We start from the raw sequence: 26290 nt of genomic DNA on the forward strand, positions 1-26290 counted from the left end.
AGACTAGTGGTTTTAAATACCTGTTCTGGCACACTAAGCTGTCCCTAATGACTTAGTGAGCTTTTCCAGATAAAAAGCCAACCTCTTATAACATGAAACCTGCAAACAAACTAAAGATCCAAAGACAGCTGGAGTTTGCAGATAAACCAGGACACTAGTCAATAATAACTCTATTACATGCATATATATCTGATCATTTTCCCACCTCCTTCACTGCTAGATACTGTTCTTGGCAAAGTTCTCTTAGCCATACGCATGATGGTGATGACAGAAAGGGAGCTGCAGCTAGTCAGACATCATTTAAAAACTAAAGAATATTGGCCTGGCATATTTGAAGTCATCTTTAATGCTTTTGTGGCAAAGCTCCCAAATTTATCGACAGCTTTCTCCTCTTCCCTGACCAGGTTGCTGACTGACAAACCTAATGAAAGAGAAACTTTCTTTCAGGCGGTAAACTGGAGAAGGGGGAGTGGGGAGGGCAGGGAACTGAGTAGGGAAGCAATTGCCAGAGAGTAGCAGATTCGTTTCCTGGCTTGGCCAAAGGCTATACACAAATTCTTATCTCAATACAAGGTGTAACCAAACAATACTCAGCTGCTGCTCACTCAATGGAGTAGAGGGCTCCCGCCAATTCAGAAATACAGATTTTATCCTTCTTTGGCTATCTGGGTTTATTCTTACTCTAACAGGCAGTATTTGGATACCTGTGAAGTCAATTGGTAAGGAACTTGTTGAAGATGACAAGGCTAGCTTTTGTTAAAATGTGGAGGCTGTGATTATCCGTCAAGCCCACGCTGACAAAAATGCTCAAAGCCCATTTCAGGTTGAATATCCCTAATCTGAAAATCTAAAATCCAAAATGCTCCAAAATCTAAAACTTTGAGTGCCTACATGATGCACTAAGGAAATGCTCATTGGAGCATTTTGGGTTTGGGATTTTTGGATGAGATACTCAATCTGCATACGCAGAATTGCTCAGAAGAACCCTAGAGCTAGACTAAGACATGGGGAGAAACAGGGTATGAGAAGCAAGGGCCACAGCATAGGAGAGATCAGAACATAAAACACTGGCTGTATCTAGTTAGGTAGTTCTATTATTTCATGGAAGTTAGGCACCGAGGGAACTTGATCTTGCTATTAACTTTTCTATTTTCATGTTGATCAAGCTTTAGGGAAATGGCTGTCAAGTTTTGGTATGCATAAGGACCTCCTTTGAAGCGGATCAAAAGTGTAGATTTCAATACAGAAGAACTGAAGGAGGGGCCAACAGATCTATGTTTTTGACAAGCACCCCAGCATCCCAAGCTGAACGTTGAGAAATACTGCCTTGAGGCATATAAACAGCTGACCATGGGGCCGCAGGTGCCTCTGGAGGGTACCAATGTGACAGAAAGAGCATCGTTTACCAATAACCAGAGAATACTCTGGCTTGCAGATGAAGAAGAACTGAGTTTGCTAGGGAGCAGTGCCATCTATAGTCCAGATGCAAAACTACAGAGGGTCACAGCAAACTGGGCCTGGAGTTCCAAAACCAATTCACAACAAAAATAGTTTATCCAAACAGTATCAGAAACTCGTAACACCTTTATCCTCTCCAGAAGGAACTTGTTTTCGGCTGGGCGTGGTGGCTCACACCTGTAATCCCAGCACTTTGGAAGGTCGAGGTGGCAGATCGCTTAAGGTCAGGAGTTCGAGACTAGCCTGGCCAACATGGCAAAACCCTATCTCTACAAAAAATACAAAAATTAGCCTGGCATGGTGGCGTGTACCTATAATCCCGGATAGTTGGGAGACTGAGGCACAAGAATGGCTTGAACCTAGGAGGCAGATGTTGCAATGAGCCAAGACTGTGCCACTGTACTCCAGCCTGGGCGATAGGGGGAGAGACTGTCTCAAAAAAAAAAAAAAAAAAAGGTAAAAAAAGGAGCTTGTTTTCTTGCTTCCAACTTATTCATTTTTCCCCATGAATAAATGAGCATGGGCAAATAAATATGGACCAAATGAAAGCAAATAAATATGGGAATACAAAGCAGATGGATGAAAATTGGGTCTCTTTCCCTTCTATGACTTGACATGGCAGTATCCCAGCAGATTCTGGGTCAGAGCAGACATCTCCCCTGTAGGATATGTGTTGCAGACCTGCAAAATTAATAGCAGCTATACCTCTATAAAAAGTTTAAAAAGTAATAGTGTACACTACAGAAATATGACCAGTTCTGTGTATCTTGAACAGCATGCATACTCTTAGATGAGTAAAGCATACTTAGTCTTCTCTAGTAAGACTCACACCGCCGGGCACGGTGGCTCATACCTGTAATCCCAGCACTTTGGGAGGCCGAGGTGGGTGAATCACCTGAGGTCAGGAGTTCGAGACCAGCCTGGCCAACATGGTGAAACCCGCCTCTACTAAAAATACAAAAATTAGCCGGGCATGGTAGTGCCTGCTTATAATTGCAGCTACTCGGGAGGCTGAGGTGATAGAATCACTTGAATCCAACAGGTGGAGGTTGCAGCAGTGAGATGAGATTGCGCCACTGCACTCCAGCCTGCGTGACACAGCGAGACTCTGTCTCGGGAAAAAAAAAAAAAAAAAGACTCATACAGACCAATTTTATATTCACAGATAACCGTTTTGATTAAAAAAATTTTTTTACATAAAGACTCTGTGCTCATATTCTCGAGATGAAAAGCCAAAAGCCAGAATCTCAGCATGAAAGAACAGACACACAAGAAGAATGGTTTTTCTGCCTGGGATTCATTTCTAGGCACTCTTATAGTTTAAAAACAAAACAACTTTTTCCACTTATAAACTTTCATCTATTTTTCAATTTACAGTTTGATGATACCCTTCCAGGTCCAGGATTGAAGGCTGAGAGGTTTATAAGACACTGTTCTTAGTGAAATATTTTTCCATGTTTTGACAGGCTTCTTTGGCCAGGAGCCCGGGATCAAGATATTAATATATGCAGAATCATACAATGTCATGTTGTAAGTATGTAAGCAATGTACTTATGAGGTCCAAATGAGGGCAAAAATGTACAATCTACTTAGAATAAATCCTGCTTTCTAAGTCAGCTGTATCCCAGACAGCCTCCCCCTATTCTGCTAACCCCAAGTGACCTTCTGATTTGATCAGAAGAAGGGGAGATGAAGCATGACGTACCATTCTTCCCTCCCCACAAAAAATGTATACTCCCTCTTGTCCTACAGAAGCCAACCCCTTTCTTGCTTCATTAACTTCTGAAACTACAGTACCTTCAGGGGCTGCCTCCTTAAGTGTTCAGCGCGTCCTTCCTGAGGACATGTATGTTCCTGCTCTAGGTGAAGGAAGCGTAACCGCTCCAAGCGCTGCAGTATGTTGGTAAGAATTCCTAGGGCCTTAATTTATTAACCCTGCAGAATTAATTCCACAGCTAATGATAAAACAACTCCTATAATTCCTTCCATAGTGGCACAGTTCTTCCTGAACTGACCCTGAAGTTTTCATAGCATGTGTCAGAGAAATTAATTTGCCTAATTCAAGGCCAGGGTTGGCTTCAAAGGACTTCAGTTTCTCTCCCCCCAATACAGATAGGTTAGAAGTCAATATAGGCCGGGCGCGGTGGCTCAAGCCTGTAATCCCAGCACTTTGGGAGGCCGAGACGGGCGGATCACGAGGTCAGGAGATCGAGACCATCCTGGCTAACACGGTGAAACCCCGTCTCTACTAACAAATACAAAAAACTAGCCGGGCGAAGTGGCGGGCGCCTGTAGTCCCAGCTACTTGGGAGGCTGAGGCAGGAGAATGGCGTGAATCCGGAAGGCGGAGCTTGCAGTGAGCTGAGATCCGGCCACTGCACTCCAGCCTGGGCGACAGAGCATGACTCCGTCTCAAAAAAAAAAAAAAAAAAGAAGTCAATATAAGATAATTAGGGTATCTCATGACATTTTACCTTATTCACTGATTTGAATCCCTAGGACTGATCTGAAAGGTAAAAGTTGTATATCTGTGTATGAAATATTCAGAGATACCTAAACTCTTCTTCCTGTCCTCCTAATCATGGTGTAATTACTCCCATTTTCAGGTTTAGCTATGTAAAGAAACTCTACAAACATGGGAGGGGCCAAGTGGGAAAGGAGCAGCCTTTCAGCCAAACGATAAAAGCTTTCTCCTGCTCCCTGCTTGCCAACACATGTTCACAGTAATTAAGAGTTTTCCTGGCCGGGCGCGGTGGCTCAAGCCTGTAATCCCAGCACTTTGGGAGGCCGAGACGGGCGGATCACGAGGTCAGGAGATCGAAACCATCCTGGCTAACACGGTGAAACCCCGTCTCTACTAAAAAATACAAAAAACTAGCCGGGTGCGGTGGCGGGCGCCTGTAGTCCCAGCTACTCGGGAGGCTGAGGCAGGAGAATGGCGTGAACCCGGGAGGCGGAGCTTGCAGTGAGCCGAGATCCGGCCATTGCACTCCAGCCTGGGCGGCAGAGTGAGACTCCATCTCAAAAAAAAAAAAAAAAAAGAGTTTTCCTCAAGCTACATTTACTTTTCTTGAGAGAAACAGCAGCAGCAGGCAAGGTAGCTGGGATTTCTGGCTCCTCTAAAAACAATACTGAAGTAGTACAGATGGGACATGCATGTGTGAGAGAGTGGGGCTGTTCTTGAGAGTGGTGGGCTATAGATATTTGGGGAGATCCAACTGGTAACAAATGAAGAACTTTCAGGTAAACAAATAAATACAATTACAGGCCAAGATAGTTCATCTTTATTGGCTCCTTACACACTGGAAACAGGCTGGGCGCAGTGGCTCAGGCCTGTAATCCTAGCACTTTGGGAGGCTTAGGCAGGGGGATCACATGAGGTCAGGAGTTTGAGCTCAGCCTGGCCAACAAGATGAAACCCTGTCTCTACTAAAAGTACAAAAATTAGCTGGGTGTGATGGCATGCGCCTGTAATTCCAGCTACTTGGGGGGCTGAGGCACGAGAATTGCTTGAACCTCGGAGGCGAAGGCTGCATTCAACCAAAATTGTGTCACTGCACTCCAGCCAGGGTGACAGAGTAAGGCTCCATCTCAAAAAACCAACAAAAAACCAACAACCAAAATACAAAAAACAAAACACTGGGAACAGGAGAAGTTAAAAAAGACTTGATGTGCCTCTCTCAGAAATCTAAACTTCCTCTTATTAGGTCTCTTGGTATATACACCTATCATACTAAGAGAACAAGACCAACCATACAACCATGAAAGACCGAAGACTGCCTTCTATGGAAGCACTTGGCTTTAAATGCTTCCTAGAAAAAGTGCATTTCCCTGCATCAACTTAAGCTTCTAAGACCAAGAATACTTTGGAAGAACATGTTGGGTATGTACAAAACCCAAATACTTTCTGGATAACCAGTATAAACCAAACAAAGTTGATAGTGACAAGGGTTATTAAACTCATATAGCACAGGAGCAGCAGAGAGAAATCTAGGCAGGCAGAAGTCAACAGGATTCATCTTTCTAGGGGTCCCCTGGCAGATTCTGTCTTTTGATAAACTAAATAAAGAACGCAAGCTGATAAAAAATAATGGTAGAAAAATATTAACAAGGAAGATAGAAAAGGCTCCTTCTTCTTTGAATAGAACTGTGAAAATAGGCCGGGCACAGTGGCTCACACCTGTGATCCCAGTACTTTGGGAGGTCAAGGCAGGCAGATCGCTTAAACTCAGGAGTTCGAGAACAGCCTGGGCGACATGACAAAACCTCTTCTTTATGAAAGATTTTAAAAGTAGCCAGGAGTGGTGGTATGCACCTGTAGTCCCAGCTACTTGGGAGGCTGAGGTGGGAGGATCACTTGAGCCCAGGAGGTCGAGGTTGCAATGAGCTGAAATCATGCCACTTCACTCCAGGCTGGGTGACACAGTGTGACCCTGCCTCAAAAACATTAAAAAAAAAAAAAAAAACCACAACTGTAAAAACAGTACACTTGTTAAGATGAGTGGAAAAACAAGAGAAAAACATAGAAGGGTAAGAAATGTCAACCTCTTAGAGCTTCCTGACTAACTGAAAGTTGCCTCTTGGAGCAAAAAGAAACGAACTGGGAAGACAGAAATTCATTCTTGGCTCTAACCACAGAACATGGCCACAGTTGGATTATTTCCCTTCTTCGTAGATCTTTCGTCTGGCTCTGATCAACAGGGATAAAAGAGAGGATGGAAGATGTAGGCAAAGTAAACAACCCCAATGTGCCAATTAAAGCCTTTGCAGCAATGCGTGTCAGCAACGGTAAGAGTGCTCTATTTTGATAAACAGGGTATTAGGAAGGATGCAGACAACTGCTCAAAGTTGAAACCACAATAGAAACTAACCCTAATCTGCAAATAACAGTGGATAAAAGGTGAATAGCAAAGAAGATACAACAGTCACTTTTCAGATGGAACAGACATATGAATGATAGTCCAAGCGAGGCTGCTTCGGAAAGCAAGAAAACACAACACTTCTTGACGCTGAAGTGTTATGTTTCCTTTTGTTATTTGGAGACTGTACTGAGGTGATATGACCAAATCAAATCTCCCCCCATCCTTACCAATCTGACCCCCTCCCATGAAAACCCTCAAAAACCTCAACACAGGTGACAAATGGCTCCCTCGCCCCTGACCCTGCTGTTGCGTGATATATATTCTATCTGACAGATGGCTTATTCCCACCATAGTTTAGAGCCCCTGACTAAATAAAAAGAAGCTATCTACCATAAACTACTCTTAAATCAACAAATGAAAGTGAGTATAAGTGTTGTCTGGGGAAAGCCAGAACCACAAATGCCCACCTTTTAAAATACTAGAATTTATATGTTTCTTAAAGTCCAAATAGTTTAAAACAATTCTTTTTAAGAAATAAATCCCTTAAAAACTGGTTTATTTCTCCTATTACCATCTATTTAATCTCTTCCCTCCTGGAGCACTTACTCGTGGACTGGCCACACACAAAAAAGATGGCAGCTCAGTGAGCAGGCAGCGACGCAGAGAGGAAGTAGCTGATCTCCGCTGATGGACGACCTGGTCTGAGTAGCCACTCACTGCTTTACAGTGGCTGCTGAAAACAAGAGACTGCAAAATAAAAATGCAAATGAGTGCCAATTATAATTATGTTTAATGTAAGCAAAATGAAAAAAAAGTCACATATTAAACATCTAACTTTAAGAGCTTTCTTCCCTGAAATACTATTAATTCTAATAAACAACCACTAATTAGATCCAAGAATATAATACAGTTGAAGCCTATGTTAATTTCAAAATGTGGTTTTATTAATACACCTTAAACAACTGTCATTTATAAGTCTACCTTTTTCTGGAAGAGATATTGTTAATCAAAAACAGGCACAGCAAAACTTCATTAGACAAAACACTTGTATGGGAATGTCAGGGGAAGTTTGGTTCATCTGTTGTACTGTGGATGCAAACTCATGTCTTGTGTTGAAAACAATGATGACCAACACAATTTCCTTCTAAATTTTTCTCTTTTTTATTTTTTTGAGACAGAGTCTTGCTCTGTCACTTAGGCTGGAGCACAGTGGCATGACCTCAGCTCACTGCAACCTCCACCTCCCAGCTTCAAGCTATTCTCAAGCCTTAGCCTCCCAAGTAGCTGGGACTACAGGTATTCATCACCACACCTGGCAAATTTTTGCATTTTTGGTACAGACGAGGTTTCACCATGTTGGCCAGGCTGGTCTTGAACTCCTGACCTCGGGTGAGCCGCCCGCCTCGGCCTCCCAAAGTGCTGGGATTATAGGCGTGAGCCACTGCACCTGGCAATTTCCTTCTAAATTTTTCTTTAAGGCAGTTTAGCATCATTTGTTTTCTTATTAATTTATTCAGAGTAATCAATACAAGTGGTCAATGACAGGAAATCGTATCTCTTTAGTGCCTCTGACAACCATTTAAAATATATTTATTGTCAACTTATGTTGCTCTATCAAAAATGTATTTTAGGCCAGGATCCCCTTTAGGTGGATCACCTGAGGTCAGGAGTTTGAGACTAGCCTGGCCAACATGGTGAAACCCTATCTCTACTAAAAATACAGAAATTAGCCAGCGTGGTGGCAGGTGCCTATAATCCCAGCTACTCAGCAGGCTGAGGCAGGAGAACTGTTTGAACCCAGGAGGCGGAGGCTGCAGTGAGCCGAGATCATGCCATTGCACTCCAGCTGGGTGAAAGAGTGAAATCCCGTCTCAAAAAAAAAAAAAAAAAAGGATTTTAACAGACTTCATAGCTCATGTTAAAGCGTCAGGTTACAGCTAGTCATATGAAAGATTTTATGTATGAAATGTTCACATACAAATAAGTCCTCAGTGGGACATGGTGTTCTATATCAGAGATGCAGAAGTTCCTTCTTCAGTATGTTATACATTTTATCTTTGGATCTGCATTCTTATTTGTTTTACTGATATCTCAGTAAGGCAGGTTGGTGACCAAAATAACCATGTAGATGAAGATAACATACAAGGCAGTCTAATTTATACATTGTTATAAGGTCAAGAATACAAATTCCAAGATCAGAACAGCAACCTGGATCCTCCGTAAGAGAATAGTTATAATACTAGTACCAAATCACTCTGAGGACAATATGTTCAGCTCATATCCTGCTCTTCCACTTATACAGCTTTATTTTCCACAGGGCTTAAATCTCTGTAAGGAAATCTCTTAAGGCTCACAGTTTGAAAGGAGTGATCTCAAGTTGTCTAGTATGACATATGCATTGTTACCTGTTTCCATGAACCAATCAGCATCTTCTAAATAACTGTCACAAACAATTTGAAGACTATAGCTATTTTCCAGGATAGCTTGGCTGTCTTTAGGTGGTTTCTAACTACAGACTACAGAAGTGGCCGGGCGCGGTGGCTCAAGCCTGTAATCCCAGCACTTTGGGAGGCCGAGGCAGGTGAATCACGAGGTCAGGAGATCGAGACCGTCCCTGGTTAACATGGTGAAACCCCGTCTCTACTAAAAATACAAAAAACTAGCCGGGCGTGGTGGCGGGCGCCTGTAGTCCCAGCTACTCGGGAGGCTGAGGCAGGAGAATGGCGTGAACCCAGGAGGCGGAGCTTGCAGTGAGCTGAGATCGCGCCACTGCACCCCAGCCTGGGCAACACAGCGAGACTCCGTCTCAAAAAAAAAAAAAAAAACAGACTACAGAAGTGTTTATAACATTTGACATACTGCTAGGCCCATGTAGCTATGATATGTTTGGCCTTTTCTCTAAATGTTGAGGTCCCTGTCATTACCCAAAGAAGAATTTTAACCTTCTGACAGTCTTTTAATAACATCTATGTTCCCATCTTGATTTTGGGTAGCATCTCCATTGAAGTTCATTATCTCTCTACATGGTTATGCCCATTATCACCTGAATGTCTAACATGAGGATCATTACAAAGATTAGTAGGCTAGGTGTCAGACTGTTCTTCTAATATTGAATAACTAGGAGGAAAAAGGTAAAAAGATGTAGCCATGTGTTTTGTTTGTTTCCTGAAAGTGACATCAGCAATAGCCCATCTTGCTCCCTCACTAGGTTGGAGAGATGGCAAGTCTAGCAACTTGCTCATTACAGCCAGCTAAGTAGTAGTCCAGGGCTGCCAGTTGGGACATCCACTGTCAATCAGACCATTCCTGGGCAGATGGCTGAGGTAGCAGCAGTAGCTGACCTAAAGACTTCTGAATTCTTACTAACTTCTGCAGACCAGCAACTAAATAATGTCTCTGTCAGGGATCACATGAAATCATCTTCATTTTGAGTACTCTAAAATGGCAAAATTCAACAGAAACCTGTTTCTTACTTTGTTCCAATAATATAAAGGTAGAAAATAAAAGAATGAACATTTCCTCCAATTATCTTCTCTTCAGCACTGTAGTTATTAGTAAGAAAAGAATACAACTCACCACAGGGAGTTCTTTTAACAAAGCACATTATTTGTTATCACCTTTCTGGAAAAAGTCTGACTAGCAACATTCTATTCCCAAGGGTGGTCATTCCCAAATTAGAACACATTCATTTATTTTTATTTTTGGGACAGAGCCTCTGTCAACCAGGCTGGAATGCAGTGGCACGATCTCAGCTTACTGCAACCTCCGCCTTCCCAGGTTCAAGCAATCTCCTACCTCAGCCTCCTGAGTAGCTGGGCCTACAGGTGTGCACCACCATGCCTTTAATTTTTGTATTCTTAGTAGCGATGGGGTTTCGCCATGTTGGTCAGGCTGGTCTCAAACTCCTGGCCACAAGTGATCCCCTCTCCTCAGCCTTCCAAAGTGCTGAGATTATAGGCATGAGCCACCATGCCCGGCCAACATTCACTTATTTTATTTCATTTTTTTTGGAGACTGAGTCTCACTCTGTAGCCCAGGATGGAGTGCAGTGGCGTGATCTTGTCTCACTGCAACCTCCGCCTCCACAGTTCAAGTAATTCTCCTGCCTTAGCCTACTGAGTAGCTGGGATTACAGGTGTGTGCCACCACACCTGGCTAATTTTTGTATTTTTAGTAGAGACAGGGTTTCACCATGTTGGCCAAGATGGTCTCAAACTCCTGACCTCATGATCTGTCCACCTTGGCCTCTCAAAGTGCTGGAATTACAGGCGTGAGCCACTGCACCCGGCTCATTCACTTATTTTTTATGAGCTGGGTTAAAACAGTATTCTCATTGAAGTTGCTAAGTCAAGGTGATGTATAGCTTTCTGATTCCAGGTTTTAAAAAATAGTAACAATGTTCAAAATGCTCAACATATAGCCTCAGCTTTAGAGAAACCCTGACTACTCCTAGAATGTTTTACCCAATATATACTTTTCTAGATTCTTTTCTCTTAACATTAGTTCCATCAAATCTGGTTTAGTATATGTGAACCTTGGTACCAACACACTATCCAATTTCCCTTCACGTAGCAACATGAACTGCTAGACATTGCTAGATAATGAAAAATGTATGCCTGACATGGAAGAATACAAAGAATACCTTAAGCAATATTGTGGATAGAAAAGAAAGTTCGTTCAATACTTCTTTAATCTAACTCAGCCATGAAAGAAAGAAGAAAAGACATAGAGAAGGGAAGAGGGAGAAAGAAAGAAGGAAAGGAGGGGAAGGAAAAGAGAGAGGGAAGGAGGGAGGGAAGGAGAGAGGGAGGGGAGGAAGGAGAAGGAAGGAAGGGGAAGGAAGGACGGAAGAAGGGAGGGAGGGAGGAAGAATGCCATACTATGGGGAATCTGACTTGGTTTTCACGTGGTCACAGCTTTTGCTATTCTTTTGTCCCTTTCTCATGCTCTTGAATGTCTCATTACCCTGGAAGCACTGGCAGCTGTGTGCGTCTTGCCGCCAAGACTATAATATGCACACAGTAGTGAAGTTAGGCTTTTCTAAAGACTCTTTTCGCACCATACAAAAGTCTCAAGTGAAAATAAGCAGGCCAGGATGACAGGCTCCACAGCTGCATACTCCTTGCCACAGCACAGCACAGAAAACACACAGATGTTTTTCCCTCAGACCTAGACTTACTCATTTAATAAAAGGCCATGCTTTGTGCTACATGTTTTGTTTAAAATTAAAAATGCTTATGTTAAAAATTTAGGTCTCCATTACTCAAAATTAGCTTTCTACATCTTTTCTTAAAGAACATGTCAAATTTAGATACAGAGGAAAAAGTTTCACTTTAAATGAAATAGTAGTGTCGATAACTCAGCTCTTAGATTACACTGATTCTACTTTGGATACTTTAAGCATCCAAACAAAAAGGGGGAAAATTAATGCAGACAACCACAATAGTTTCCCAGAGTTTTCCATAAGGGGCATCTGTAGCACTTACGATCTTAGAAAATGATGATAGATACAGATACTATAGCTGAAAATTAACATTTAGTGGAAGAGTTTTTGAAAACTTCCTGTTTGGGTGAATCTTCATCAATAGCCTGTCAAAAAAACTCTAAGGATTTAATACAGAATAGTGTTTAAAACTTAACACATGCCACTCTTTTCAAAACAACTCTATATTTAGAACCTTTGTGTATTTTAAATTGCAAAAGCTGAAATGTCCCCAATTTTTATAAGTCGCTTGACTCACTAGAGCTGTAGAGTATACAAAACGTTCAACCGGGCGTGGTGGCTCATGCCTGTAATCCCAGCACTTGGTGGCCGAGGAGGGCGGATCACGAGGTCAGGAGTTTGAGACCAGCCTGGCCAACATAATGAAACTCCGTCTCTACTAAAAATACAAAAATTAGCCAGGTGTGGTGGCATGTATCTATAGTTCCAGTTACTCAGGAGGCTGAGGTGGAAGAATCGCTTGAACCCGGGAGGCGGAGGTTGCAGTGAGCCGAGATCATGCCATTGCACTCCAGCCTGGGTGACAGAGACTCTGTCTCCAAAAAAAAAAAAAAAAAAAATGTTCAACACATACTATGCATAAGTAGACCATTACCATGACAACAGTTTCAATGAGACAGACAGGAGACAGAATCAATACTGGTACTGTACTCTGTGTCTGCCAACCATCATTTTTAATTTTTAACATGACATTTAATTGGAATAGACTCAAATCTGTTCCACCCTAAGAAAGATAACTAAATGGTATATTTATGACAGCCTCTCTTTTTTGTCTTTATTCTTCTAAGGAAAGTAAGATTTTCTTTTCTATCTCTGCTGCCTGAATAAGATTTTTTTTTTTTTTGAGACACGATCTCGTTACCCAGGCTGGGGTGCAGTGGTGTGATCATAGCTCACTGTAATCTCAAATTCCCGGACTCAAGTGATCCTCCCACCTCAGCCTCCTTGAGTAGAGAGACAGAGTGAGACACTGTCTCAAAACAAACAAACAAACAAACAAAATCACACTCTTTACTGCAAAACAGTGTAAGAAAATAACTCTGGCCGAGGTACCATAGTGCAGGGAAGGTGTGTGAAAGTTTTGACCCAAATCTATTCCTTCTTGAAATTCTTAACAGCAAAGCAGGGTAGAACACAAGAAAATTAAGTAGAATACAGGGAGCCATGCTAGTTTTTGTTCTACAAACATAAGAGAAGAAAGTATCTGAAAAGCATTCACATCAATTAAGAGATTTTTTTAAAAAACCCAAAACTTTATCCAAAACATCCCTAAGTATCAACTGATCTGTGTCTGTAGCCTAGTTCTTAGTTTCTTGATATTTATGTATCATCCTGAAGCTAATAATACAAAAATGGTACTTCTTTGGATTCTGTAACAAAAAAAATTCGTATTTTGTCTTTACCATAGGGTGGGTGAGGGCAAGGGTTTTAGAGGCACATTATGGGGTTGGGGGAGGTGGGGAGAGGAGAGTTTCTCGCTGTTTGGATTCATTCCTTTCCCTGGGGAGTAAGAGAAGAAGGGGAGGACTGGGTTAGACTGCTGAATATGGCTCAGGTAGTATGTGACCTCACACAGCTTAGTAAGACCAATATGATAACATGTAGCTAAGTGAACACTCATCTGTCTCCACCAGAGGAGAAAAACAAAGCCTTTACCTTGATCTGATGACAGGAAGCTGTATTTAGGAGACAGGCTACAGGAACAGTATATCTCTCTTTATAAAACAAATTAAGGCATAGAAGGAAACAGAATGAAAAATTGTCTGCCTTAAGAGACAAAGCTAAAAATGGGGAAATTAATTCAAAAGTAGCATGTTAGCTCCAAAGGAGCTTTAGTCTAAAATATTATTTGAATTTCATAAGAGAAAGAATGATGAGACCCCTTCCAACTTTTACATTTCCCCATGTCTCTTCTCAGGTCTGTTGGCTGAAGAATAACCCCAAACTTTTTAAGACTGATCTGGAACATGGAATTTGGGCTCAACTTGCATATTCTTCCATTAAAACCTTGAAACATAATTTGTCTTCATTGGAGAATGGCTTCTCTTCTGCGTTATGTTTCCAAATAATTAAAGTTACATAATCAGAACTAATGTGGCAAATTAAATGAAAATACAGAGTTTGCAATGAAAAGAAAAAAAAATGCTCACAAGGAGTTAGAGTTTATGAGTAAAGAATCCCTGTTGAAAATAAAACCTCGTTATTATACTATAGTTACTATTTTTCCCAGCTAACGTTTGCTGTGAAGAAACACGGGTAACAGAGCACAAAGAGAGAGTCCAAAATCCTTTCTAGTTGAAAAACTGGTTGAGAACTAGTATTACAGTCAGAACCCATCTACAGTCTAAGCCAGAATCTCAGAACAGGAAATCCAAAAGAAATTTCTTTTTTTTTTTTTTTTTTGAGACGGAGTCTTGCTCTGTGCCCCAGGCTGGAGTGCAGTGGCGCGATCTCGGCTCACTGCAAGTTCCGTCTTCCGGGTTCACGCCATTCTCCTGCCTCAGCCTCCCAAGTAGCTGGGACTACAGGCGCCCGCCACCTCGCCCGGCTAATTTTTCTTGTATTTTTAGTAGAGACGGGGTTTCACCGTGTTAGCCAGGATGGTCTCGATCTCCTGACCTCGTGATCCGCCCGTCTCGGCCTCCCAAAGTGCTGGGATTACAGGCTTGAGCCACCGCGCCCGGCAGAAATTTCATAATGAAATATCTGATACAATGGGATTAGCCTGGAAATAAGGGGCTGTGGTAGTTTTATATGGACAAATTCCTTGGCCAGGTGTGATGGCTCACACCTAATCCCAGCACTCTGGGAGGCTGAGGCAGGGGAATCCCTTGAGACCAAAATCCAAAAATTAATTGGGTGTGGTGGCATGTGCCTATAGTCCTAGCTACTTGAGAGGCTGAGGTGGGAGGATTGCTCGAGCCCTGAAGGTGGAGATTGCAGTGAGCCATGACTATACCACTATGCTCTTTCCTGGGTGACAAAGCAAGACTATATCTCTTTAAAAAAAAAAAAAAAAAAAAGGCCGGGCGCGGTGGCTCACGCCTGTAATCCCAACATTCTGAGAGGCCGAGGCAGGTGGATCACGAGGTGAGGAGCTAAGACCATCCTGATTAACACGATGAAACCCCGTCTCTACTAAAAATACAAAAAATAAGATGGGCATGGTGGCGGGTACCTGTAGTCCTAGCTACTCAGGAGGCTGAGGTAGGAGAATGGCATGAACCCGGGACGCGGAGGTTGCAGGGAGCCGAGATCGCACCACAGTGCGATCCAGCCTGGCAACAGAGTGCAACTCTCTCTCAAAAAAAAAAAAAAAGAACCACCTAGCTAAGCTGCTCCAAAGTTCCCAGCCAATGGAAACAGTGTGAGATATCAAGTGTTTGTTGTTTTAATCTCTAGGTTTTAAGATAATATGTTATATAAGTACTACTACAGGGGCTAAAATCCATAGTTGAGCTCATTAGCAACCTCTATTGCAAGTTTCTATAGATTCACTTCTCTCTGGTGTTCCTTACTACCCAAAGAATGTCACCTCTAGTTCTCAGATCAAATGCAGGGCAAAAATAACTAAGTGCAATAAGATCAATGAATGATCAGATTACCTATCCTGCCCACTTTCCCTAAACCCCTAGGAGAAGTTAGTGCTCTTCACAAAATTCTATTTAAAATATTAAGAGTAAAATTGTACTTGTAATTTTAGGCTAGAAGACATTCCCTCAGATTAATACATACCATGTTCCAAAGATTAGTACCAATGCACCAATATTGGTATTAATATTAATATTGGTTCATTAACATAATGTGCCATTATTCACTAGGTCATTCAGCAAACACTTATTTAACCTTAAAAGTGCCCAAAATAGGCCGGGCGCGGTGGCTCAAGCCTGTAATCCCAGCACTTTGGGAGGCCGAGACGGGCGGATCACGAGGTCAGGAGATCGAGACCATCCTGGCGAACACGGTGAAACCCCGTCTCTACTAAAAAAAATACAAAAAACTAGCCGGGCGAGGTGGCGGGCGCCTGTGGTCCCAGCTACTCGGGAGGCTGAGGCAGGAGAATGGCGTAAGCCCGGGAGGCGGAGCTTGCAGTGAGCCGAGATTGCGCCACTGCACTCCAGCCTGGGCGACAGAGCGAGACTCCGTCTCAAAAAAAAAAAAAAAAAAAGTGCCCAAAATAACCAGACCACAAAGGCAAGATGAATTATATAAAATGTCCAAACATTTAAATTGATTTTAGCCAGGCATGGTGGCTCACGACTGTAGTCCCAGAACTTTGGGAGGCTGAGGCAGGCAGGTTACTTTAGGTCAGGAGTTTGAGATCAGTCTAGCCCACATGGCAAAACCCCACCTCTCTACTAAAAATACAAAAATTAGCCAGGTGTGGTGGCAGGAGCCTGTAATCCCAGCTACTCAGGAGGCTGAGGCAAGAGAATCGCTTAAACCTGGGAGGTGGAGGTTGCAGTGAGCTGAGGTCACTCCGCTACACTCCAGCCTGGGTGACAGAGCAAGACTGTCTCAAAAAAAAAAAAAAAAAAACCTAAAAATAGATTGATTTCTACCTTGAAGAAAAAAGAACAAAAAAGAGAGAGAAAGAGAACCACTTAATAGGACTTTTTTTTTTTTTTTTTTTTTTTTTAAATGTTAAGCTTAAGGCCGGGAACGGTGGCTCAAGCCTATAATCCCAGCACTCTGGGAAGCTCAGGCGGGCGAAACTGCCTGAGGTCAGGAGTTCGAGACCAGCCTGGCTAACATGGTGAAACCCCATCTCTACTAAAAATACAAAAATTAGCTGGGCGTGGTGGCACATGTCTGTAGTCTCAACTACTTGGGAGGCTGAGGCAGGAGAACAGTTTGAACCCAGGAGGCAGAGGTTGCAGTGAGCCAATATTGTGCCACCGCACTCCAGCCTGGGCAACGGAGCAAGACTCCATCTCAAAAAAATAAAATAAAGTAATGTTAAGCTTAGTGTTAGTTGTTCTGGACATTGTAAAACACTCTTTGTGGCAGAGAAGTATCTTTCTGTTAATCATACAGCCTGCCAGTATTCACAAGAGTTTTTCATCCTATTAAAAAGTATAGTTGGGCCAGGTGCGGTGGCTCATGCCTATAATCCCAGTACTTTGCAAGGCCGAGGCGAGAGGATCACTCGAGACCAGGAGTTCGAGACCAGCCTGGCCCACGTGGCGAAACCCCCCTTCTACTAAAAATACAAAAAATAGCCCGGACTGGTGGTGCACGCCTGTAGTCCCAGCTACTCGGGAGGCCGAGGCAGGAGAATCACTTGTACCTAGGAGGCAGAGGATGCAGTAAGCCAAGGTTGTGCCACTGTACTCTAGCCTGGGTGACAGAGTAAGACTCCGTCTCAAAAAAAAAGTATAGTTAACCTACTTGTGCACCCCCACAAAATGTCTCTGTTGCACGTTCAATTGCCCTCTTTACTGTCTTCCTCTTCCCTTTTTTTTTTTTTTTTTCTGGCGATGGAGTCTTGCTTTGTCGCCCAGGCTGGAATGCAGTGGCATGATCTCAGCTCACCGCAAACGTTGTCTCCCGTTTTCAAGTGATTCTCCTGTAGCTGGGATTACAGGTACAGGCCACTACGCCTGGCTAGTTTTTTTTATATTTAGTAGAGAGGGTTTCGCCATGTTTGCCAGGCTGGTCTCCAACTCCTGACCTCAGGTGACCTGCCCACCTCGGCCTCTCAAAGTGCTGGGATTACAGGCGTGAGCTACTGCACCCGACCTCTTCTTTCCTTTTCATTGTGAAATCTGCAAGGCTCTTTTCTCTTAAAAAAAAAAAAAAAAGTCAACTTTCACTTAAACCAAACTCCCCTCCTGAAATACCTTACTTTTTCTTTTTAACTGTCACGCTTCAATACTCATTATCTACCCCTCTTAACCAGGATCTTTCTCCCTATAAATCCTTACAACTGGGGTTCTGCCTTCTCTTTTCTATCTGTACTCACAAAGAGTTCTTAATCTCACTCTTTCATTTTTGCTTTAAACTTGATATGGAACTTAAGATTCCCTCTGGATCCTCTCTTGAACTCTGGCTTTTCGAAGTAATTTTTCCATCTCCAGTGCCCATCCATATCCAAACCGATCAAAGTTCCTTGATCCCTTTTCTATAATCTTTCTGTTACAACCATTGCTATCGGGTCTTTAGTACCTGACACTTCAAACTTTTGCTTAAGATCTTCCTTAACATGGATTGCTGCCTCCATTCTTCCTAATATCACACTCTGAGGTTAATTTTCATAAAATACAAATAACAAAGATTCCCAACTGGTTTGATATAATGACACTGGTGATTTAGCAGCCTTACTTGAACTCGCTACCAGAATACTCCTTCTCATGGCTTCACAGCGGCTACCAACACTTTGACCCCAGGAATACAACTGTTAGTATTTGTTGAAGAAAGTAAGACAAATAGGGCTGGGACAACAGGCTTACTATCTAAACCCACATAGGCTGGCATTCAAAGACTTTCCAAACTTACCCTTCTAGACTGTTCTGTCATTACTGTCCTTTATTTTGGCTCAAATCCTTAACTTGGAATTATGTTCCACCTATCCAAATCTCTACCACTCAAAATCTAACTTTTTCAAAATTAGAGACACAGTCTCACTATGTTGTCCAGGCTGGTCTTGCCTCCTGGCTCCAAGCAATCCTCCCACCTCAGCCTCCTAAAGTACTGGGATTAAAGGCACGAGCCAACACCACACCCAGCCTACATGCAACTTCACAATACTATTTCTATCAAGTAATCTTCTCCCATTCTGAACTCTACCATTAATCAGGCAGTTAATTGTGTAGTATTTAAAGTCTTATCTTGAACCACATTAAGTGTGTGTGTGTTTTTTAAAGCGTGAGTGTATATTTTCAATACGTGCACGAGTGACTCTTCCAAATACAGCACAGGGATAATGATTGTGAACACACTTTGCCTACTGTGGTATGCAATAATACGTTTGTAAACAACATTAATTACAGGTTTCTCCTTGCTGGACTGGACTAACACTGGGAAGAGGCTGTTCTGAAGGTAGCCTAGAGCAATGAAAAAAGCAGCACCAGACAATTCCCAAAGATCACATTCTACACTGGATATTCATTCAATCGATAAGCACTTACGATATACCAATCAATGCCCCCCATGGACCTTTGAGGTCAAATAATTTAAAATAGTTTGAAAAACAATGTACAGCATGTAAAACACAGGAGTATCTTCTATAGTAAACACTGAGTCTCCCCTCTACCACCATTCCCTATCCAAATAAAATGTTCCCATCAGTGGTTTCCAAAGTAGGCACACGCAAACTTCACAACGTAAATATTAATATGTTAGTACATATACACAATTTAAAACAAAATAGCATACAGACATTGGAGAAACAGATTAAGAATGTTGTTATTACAGGGGTACATAATCAAAACATTTGGGGACTTCTGACCTATACTACCTAGACTGCTAAAAAGAGGTGAGATTAAAGATTTAGCTGAGCACATGGGCTCACAACTGCAAACCCAGCACCTTGGGAGGCCAAGGTGGAAGAACTGCTTAAGCCTAGGAGTTCAAGACTAGCCTGGATACAACATAGTGAGACCCTGCTGCTACCAAAAAAAAGGAAAGAGGATATGATAAAATAAGATTTATATGCCAATTCTAAAATTTACATGAATACACAAAGGGCTAAGAACAGCCAACACAATACAGAAGAAATGCAAAGTCAGAGGACCTGTGCACCAGTTATCAAGACTTACTGTGAAGCTGTACTTATTAAGATAGAGTAGCACTGGTTCAAGGATAGTCAAATGGGTTCATGGAAGAGAACAGAGTTCAGAAACTGACCAACACATATATGGACACCTGCTTGACAAGTGATGCTACAGTCCAGTAAGAATGGTCTTTTCAACAGATGGGATATGGACAGAAACAGAATTATCTTCACGAATTTGTTGGAGGCAAAGAATTCTTCAGCAGGACACAAAAATTATTAACTATTCGTCAGAAGACAACACTGAAGCTGGGTGCAATAGGTCACGCTTAAGTTCCAGGGCTTTGGGAGGCTGAGGCTGGAGAATTGTTTGAGGCCAGAGTTCAAGGCTAGCCTGAACAACACAGTAAACCTAACCCTAACCTAACTCTAATCCTGAGCTATGACTGCATCAGTGTACTCTAGCCTGGGAAATAGAACAAGCCAGACCCTGTTTCAAAAAAAAGGGTGGGCAGGGGAGGGTACCACTGAAAATGAGAAAGTTACAGAGAAGAAGATATTTATAATACACAAAGAACTACAAATCATAAGAAAAATACAGTCAGCCCAATAGAAAAATAAGCAAGAGTTTTGAACAAACATTTCATAAAGGCAATTATCCAAATGGCCAATAAACACCAGAAAAGGTATTCAGTATCATTTTCACAAGAGAAATTTAACTAAAGACACAATAAGACACCACTACCCAACAAAGTTTAAATGAAGAGACAGACAATACCACATTCTTGCAAAGACGTAGAGCGCCTCACTCTGTCACCCTCAGAGGCCCAGAGTGCAGTGGTGAGATCACTGTTTATTTTAGCCTCAACCTCCTGGGCTCAGGCGAACCTCCCACCTCAGCCTCCCAAGTAGGTGGAACTACAGGTACATGGCATCAGGTTTGGTTAATTGTTGTATTCTTTTGGTAGAGACGGGGTTTTGTCATGTTGGCCTGGCTGGTCTCTAACTCCTGGGCTCAAGCGATCATCCCGCCTCAGCCTCCCAAAGTGCTGGAATTATGGAATTACAGGCATGAGCCACCATGCCTAGCCTCTACATTGTTGTTAATTGTTACATCTGGAGCTCCTAGTTCTTTTTTTTTTGAGACGGAATTTTGCTCCTGTTCCACAGGCTGGAGTGCAATGGCATGATCTTGACTCATTGCAACCTCCACCTCCCGGGTTCAAGTGATTCTCCTGCCTCATCCTCCCTAGTAGCTGGGATTACAGGTGCCCACCACCATGCCCGGCTAATTTTTGTATTTTTTTTTTTAGTAGAGATGGGGTTTCACTATGTTGGCCAGGCTGGTCTTGAACTGCTGACCTCAGGTGATCCACCTGCCTCGGCCTCCCAAAGTACTGGGATTAACAGGCATGAGCCACCGCACCCAGCTGGCTTCTGGTTCTATATTCAGAACCTAGGCTAACCTTTAAGAGTGGATAATATCTAATGATCATTTTGCTTGGCTGAAAAACAAAGATTTCCTTTTTGAGGTTTTTGTTTTTTTTTTTTGAGACAGGGTCCCGCTCTGTCACCGAGGCTGGAGTACAGTGGTGTAATCAGGGTTCGCTGCAGCCTTGACATCCTGGGTTCAAGGGATTCTCCTGCCTCAGACTACTAAGTAGCTAGGACTACAGGCACCCACCACCATGCTTGGCTAATTTTTAATTTTTAATTTTTTTTTTTTTTTTTTGAGACAGAGTATTGCTCTCTCGCTCAGGATGGAGTGCAGCTGCATGATCTCGGCTCACTGCAACCTCTGCCTCCGCGTTCAAGAGATTCTCCTGCCTCAGGCTCCTGAGTAGCTGAGATTACAGGCACATGCCACCACACCCAGCTAATTTTTTTTGTATTTTTATTTTTTTTTGAGAAGGAGTCTTGCTCTGTCACCCAGGCTGGAGTGCAGTGGTGTGATCTCTGCTAACTGTAACCTCAGCCTCCCATGTTTAAGCAATTCTCGTGCCTCAGCCTCCCAAGTAGCTGGGATTACAGGCGCGTGCCACCATACCCAGCTAATTTTTGTATTTTTAGTAGATGCGGTGGTTTCACTACTTTGGCCAGGCTGGTCTTGAACTCCTGCCTCAGCCTCAAAAAGTGCTGGGATTACAGGTGTGAGCCACTACACCCGGCTGACAGTCTTATCATTAATTATAAGAACAATAAGCTCTAGCAAAATACACTACTTGGTTGGTATTTCAATATACATACATATGTTGGAGATAAGGATGATGAGACTGAAAGCAGAACAGTGTCTCCACACATATATGATAAGCTTTCAGTTCCCCGTGGCCCATTAGCTCATTAATTCAGTATATACTCTAAACCACTACAAGAGCAAATGTCTATCCACAACATGGGATAAAATTAAAATGAGTAAATATAAGTGAATCTTTCAATTGGGTAAACATATTTTATGACCAGTTTCCCATAAATCATACTACCCACATCTGCCTTTCTCAGGCAATTCTAACTGACATAAGGACCTCACTAAGCAGACGCTCTGGAACATACTATAATATTTTCAGAAAACAGAGAATACAAATGAATGATGCATATCTCTAGTGTTAAGAAAAATGCAGGTGTCTACATAACAGGGAACAACAATCTCTTGGAAGAATGGTGCTTTTTGTATAAAAAGCAGAATTGATAAAAATGTATTACAGTAGTAACATATATTACCAAATTTAGGGGTTGAGAGAAGGAATTAATCTTTTACAGAAGGTTAAGCAACTCTTCAGACATACCAGTGTTCCCAGTAGACGTACTAGGAATATTTCACCAGCAGGAAATCACCCTGCCACCACTGACTGCATTATTCCAAAAAGGCTGGAATCCAGTTACATTAATTTGCATTACTGACTCCCTCTCCAAAGTCCAAAAATTACATGGAGCAATGCTTAAGAAACCAACTGGGAAAACAGAAGAGAAGGAAATCATGTGAGCTTTTCAGTGTACAGGGTACAAATACTGGACGACCTAGCCAAAGAATGTCCTTCATTCCACAACAGTAACTGTCAAACTACCCCATAACATTTTCTATAGAATACAAGGAAAATGACCTAGTTTCTAAACTTCAATCTAGCTGAAGGACTTTAACAAACGAACTGTCACTCCTCTTCTCAAAACTCTCTAGTATTACTCATTTCACTCAGAATAAATTCCAAACCCTTGGCAATTCTTATGAGGTTGCATATGATCTGGACCTACATCTATAACTTCAGTTCCTGTCACCTTATTTCACCTTCTTTGTCACCTACTATTCTGTAAGGGCCAAGAATTGTATGAAACTGTACACATCATCATTACTTTCCATGGAAATACAATTTAAGATTACAATGAGATGCCACTACATAATAATTAATATTTAAATATAATACTCAAAATAATTAAATACTTAAAATAATTATAACTGTAAGGAATGATTATTCATAAGGAGTCACACAACAAAACAAAACAAAACAGATTGCCATTCCCAGCTGTAGTGGAGAATGCTGAATAACATACCGTAGGTGCAAATGTAAATTTATAAAACCATTTTGGAAAAACGTTTGGCAAAAGCTACTAAACCTAAACAGAGTTATACTTGACAGTATAGCAATTCCATTCCTGGATGTAAACACCAAAGAAAGTAATGTTTGCATTCATCAAATAATATGTACACAAATGTGCATAGGGGTTTCATTCATAATAACCTAGAACTGGAAACAACCAAAATATCTACCACAGTAGAAGAGACTAATGAACTGTAGTCCATTCAGACAATGTAATACTTCATAGCCATAAAAAAATAATGCTACATACGACATGGACAAAACTCATAAATAATACTGAGTGAAAAATCCCAGTTACAAAAGTGTACATACAAGATAATTCCATTTATATAAAGTTCCAAAACAGGCAAAAATAATCTATGGTGACAGAAGTAGAATGGCAATTACCTTTAATTGTTGGTTTGTCTTTTCTAAACTAGAGGTATTAAACAGAAAGGAGCATGAGGGAGTTGGAAGTGTTCTATATATTAACCTAGATGGTTGTTACACAAGAGTATACACATATATAAATTCACAGAGCTGTACACTTAAGATCTGTGTACTTCACAGTAATGTAAAAAATAAACATTTTGAAAATATAAATGCACTCAAAAATATATATACAAAGTGTAAATTAAGTTAGAACTCAATACGCTGCACCACCCACTCCTCTGGGAATTTTTTGGTTCTGTCAGGCCTTCATTTACTTTACTATTATTTTTACTGATTCAAGGAAAAGGAAAGAAGATACTAAGGAGGTAATGTACACTCAAATAAGTGCTTACCTTTAACAAAGGGCAGCTGCAAAGGTTTGGAAAGGAGAGTGGAAAATTAACCCCAAGAAGGAAATCCTTGTTTCTCAGGTATCTCTGATGGCTCTCCCCTTCTGGCTCTCCCCAGGAGCGTAGCTGATAGAGCCTGTAGGAGGCTTTCAGAGACAGGAAAAGAGCTAACCATCTGAAACAAACCACAGCAGACACACTTATTCAGTGCTCCATGGAGGTTTGAGGGTCGTTCATAGCAGCAAGGAATGATCCAAGGATTGTCTCTCATTAACATAACTCTTTTGTAAATCTTTATCATTTTAGAAACAGTTCTTTCCTACTTTCCTACTTTCAGATAAATTCTTTCACATTACATGGTTTGCTACCATGAAAACTAAAATCCTCCGCAAAGCTCCTATCAATATTAAAAAAAATTTGCCAGGTGCAGTGGCTCATGCCTGTAATTCAAACACTTTGGGAGGCCAAGGCAGGTGGATTATCTCAGGTCAGGAGTTTGAGACCAGGCTGACCAACATGGTAAAACCCGGTCTCCACTAAAAAAAAAAAAAAAAAATTAGCTGGGCGTGGTGGTGCGTGCCTGTAATCCCAGCTACTTGGGAGGCTGAGGCATGAGAATCGCTTGAACCCGGGAGGTGGAGATTGTAGTGAGCTGAGATCGCCCCACTGCACTCCGGCCTGGGCAACAGAGCAAGACTCTGTCTCAAACAAACAAAAACAAACAAACAAAAACAAATTCACCTTGGCCGAGTGCGGTGACTCACGCCTTTAATCCCAGCATTTTGGGAGAATGAGACAGGTAGATCAATTGAGGCCAGGAATTTGGGAACAGCCTGGCCAACATGGTGAAACCTCACCTCTACAAAAGTAGAGGTGGTGCAGCTACTTGGGAGGCTGAAGCAGGAGAATCACTTGAACCTCAGAGGTAAAAGTTTCGGTGAGCCAAGATCGCGCCACTGCACTCCAGCCTGGGTAACACAGTGAGATCCCGTCTCCAAAATGAAAGAAAAGAAAAAGAAAAAAGAAACATTCACCTCTAGCACAAAAAGTCATATCATAAAAATGTCTTCAGCCAGGCACAGTGGCTCAGGTCTGTAATCCCAGCACTTTGGCGGGCCGAGGTGGGTGGATCAACTGAGGTCAGGAGTTCGAGACTGGCCTGGCCAACATGGCAAAACACCATCTCTACTAAAAATACAAAAATTAGCCAGGCATGGTTGTGCACACCTATAATCCCAGCTACTTGGGAGGCTGAGGCAGGAGAGTAACCTGAACCCAGGAAGTGGAGGTTGCAGTGAGCCAAAATTGAGTCACTGCACTCCAGCCTAGGCGACTGAGCGAGACTTCGTCTCCAAAAAAGAAAAAAAAAAAACCTTCATATTAAGGAGATAACCATTTCTAATTACATAAATCAAAAGTAATAAAATCAGTGAGAACCATTATACCAAAGAACAGAGAATTAAACTTCCCATAACACTTGAGGCAGGCTATGCTGCAATCACCACTAACTAAATGAATCACCAGCTTCCATTCGCCCTGTAGAAATAAGTAAAACAAGACTTACTAGAAATTACGGGAGAAAAGCCTAAACAGTTTATATTTAAGGGGAGTGTGTGTGTGTGTGTGTGTGTGTGTGTATACATATGTGTGTGGTGTGTGGTGTGTGTGTGTGTGTGTGTGTGTGTTGTGTGTGTGTGTGTGTATTCTCATTCTGTTGCCTGGGCTGGGGTGCAGTGGCATGATTTAGGCTCACCGCAACCTCCGCTTCCTGGGTTCAAGCGATTCTCCCCCCTCAGCCTCCTGAGTAGCTAGAACAGGCCATTGGCACCATGACTGGCTAATTTTTGTATTTTTATTACAGACAGGGTTTCACCATGTTGGCCAGGCTGCTCTCAAACTCCTGACCTCAGGTGATCCACCTGCCTCAGCCTCCCATAGTGCTGGATTACAGGCATGACCACTGCACCTGGCCTATTTAAGGTATATTATGAAGCATCATACAATTATTAAATGAGCAAAAGAAAGGTACAATTCACTTATGAATAACAAATTAGTCTGTTTGTTTGTTTTGCTTTGTTCTGAGATGGAGTCTCGCTCTGTTGTCCAGGCTGGAGTGCAGTGGAGCGATCTTGACTCACTGCAACCTTCGCCTCCCGGGTTCAAGCAATTCTCTTGCCTCAGCCTCCCGAGTAGCTGGGACTACAAGGGTGTACGACCACACCCAGCTAATTTTTGTATTTTTGGTAGAGATGGGGTTTCACCATGTTAGCCAGGCTAGTCTTGAACTCCTGACCTTAAGTGATCCACCCACCTTGGCCCCCCAAAGTGCTGGGATTACAAGTGTGAGCCACTGCACCTGGGCCTGGCGAACAAACTTTATTCTTTTTTTTTTATACGGAATT

The 26290-nt window shown here is 42.2% G+C and overlaps 1 protein-coding gene across 1 annotated transcript in view; it reads right to left on the reverse strand.

The window, feature by feature from the left end:
• INO80 (INO80 complex subunit) overlaps positions 1–26290 on the reverse strand; it is a 137893-nt gene that overhangs the window by 43175 nt on the left and 68428 nt on the right. The window contains exons 24-25 of the mRNA XM_025390567.1: positions 23892–24063; positions 6927–7067 (exon numbers count right to left, since the gene is read on the reverse strand). Coding sequence (XP_025246352.1) covers positions 6927–7067; positions 23892–24063 — 313 coding nt within the window. The remainder of the gene's footprint in view (positions 1–6926; positions 7068–23891; positions 24064–26290) is intronic.

The sequence above is a fragment of the Theropithecus gelada genome, chromosome 7a, assembly GCF_003255815.1.
Source record: "Theropithecus gelada isolate Dixy chromosome 7a, Tgel_1.0, whole genome shotgun sequence".
NCBI classification, from domain to species: Eukaryota; Metazoa; Chordata; class Mammalia; order Primates; family Cercopithecidae; genus Theropithecus; species Theropithecus gelada.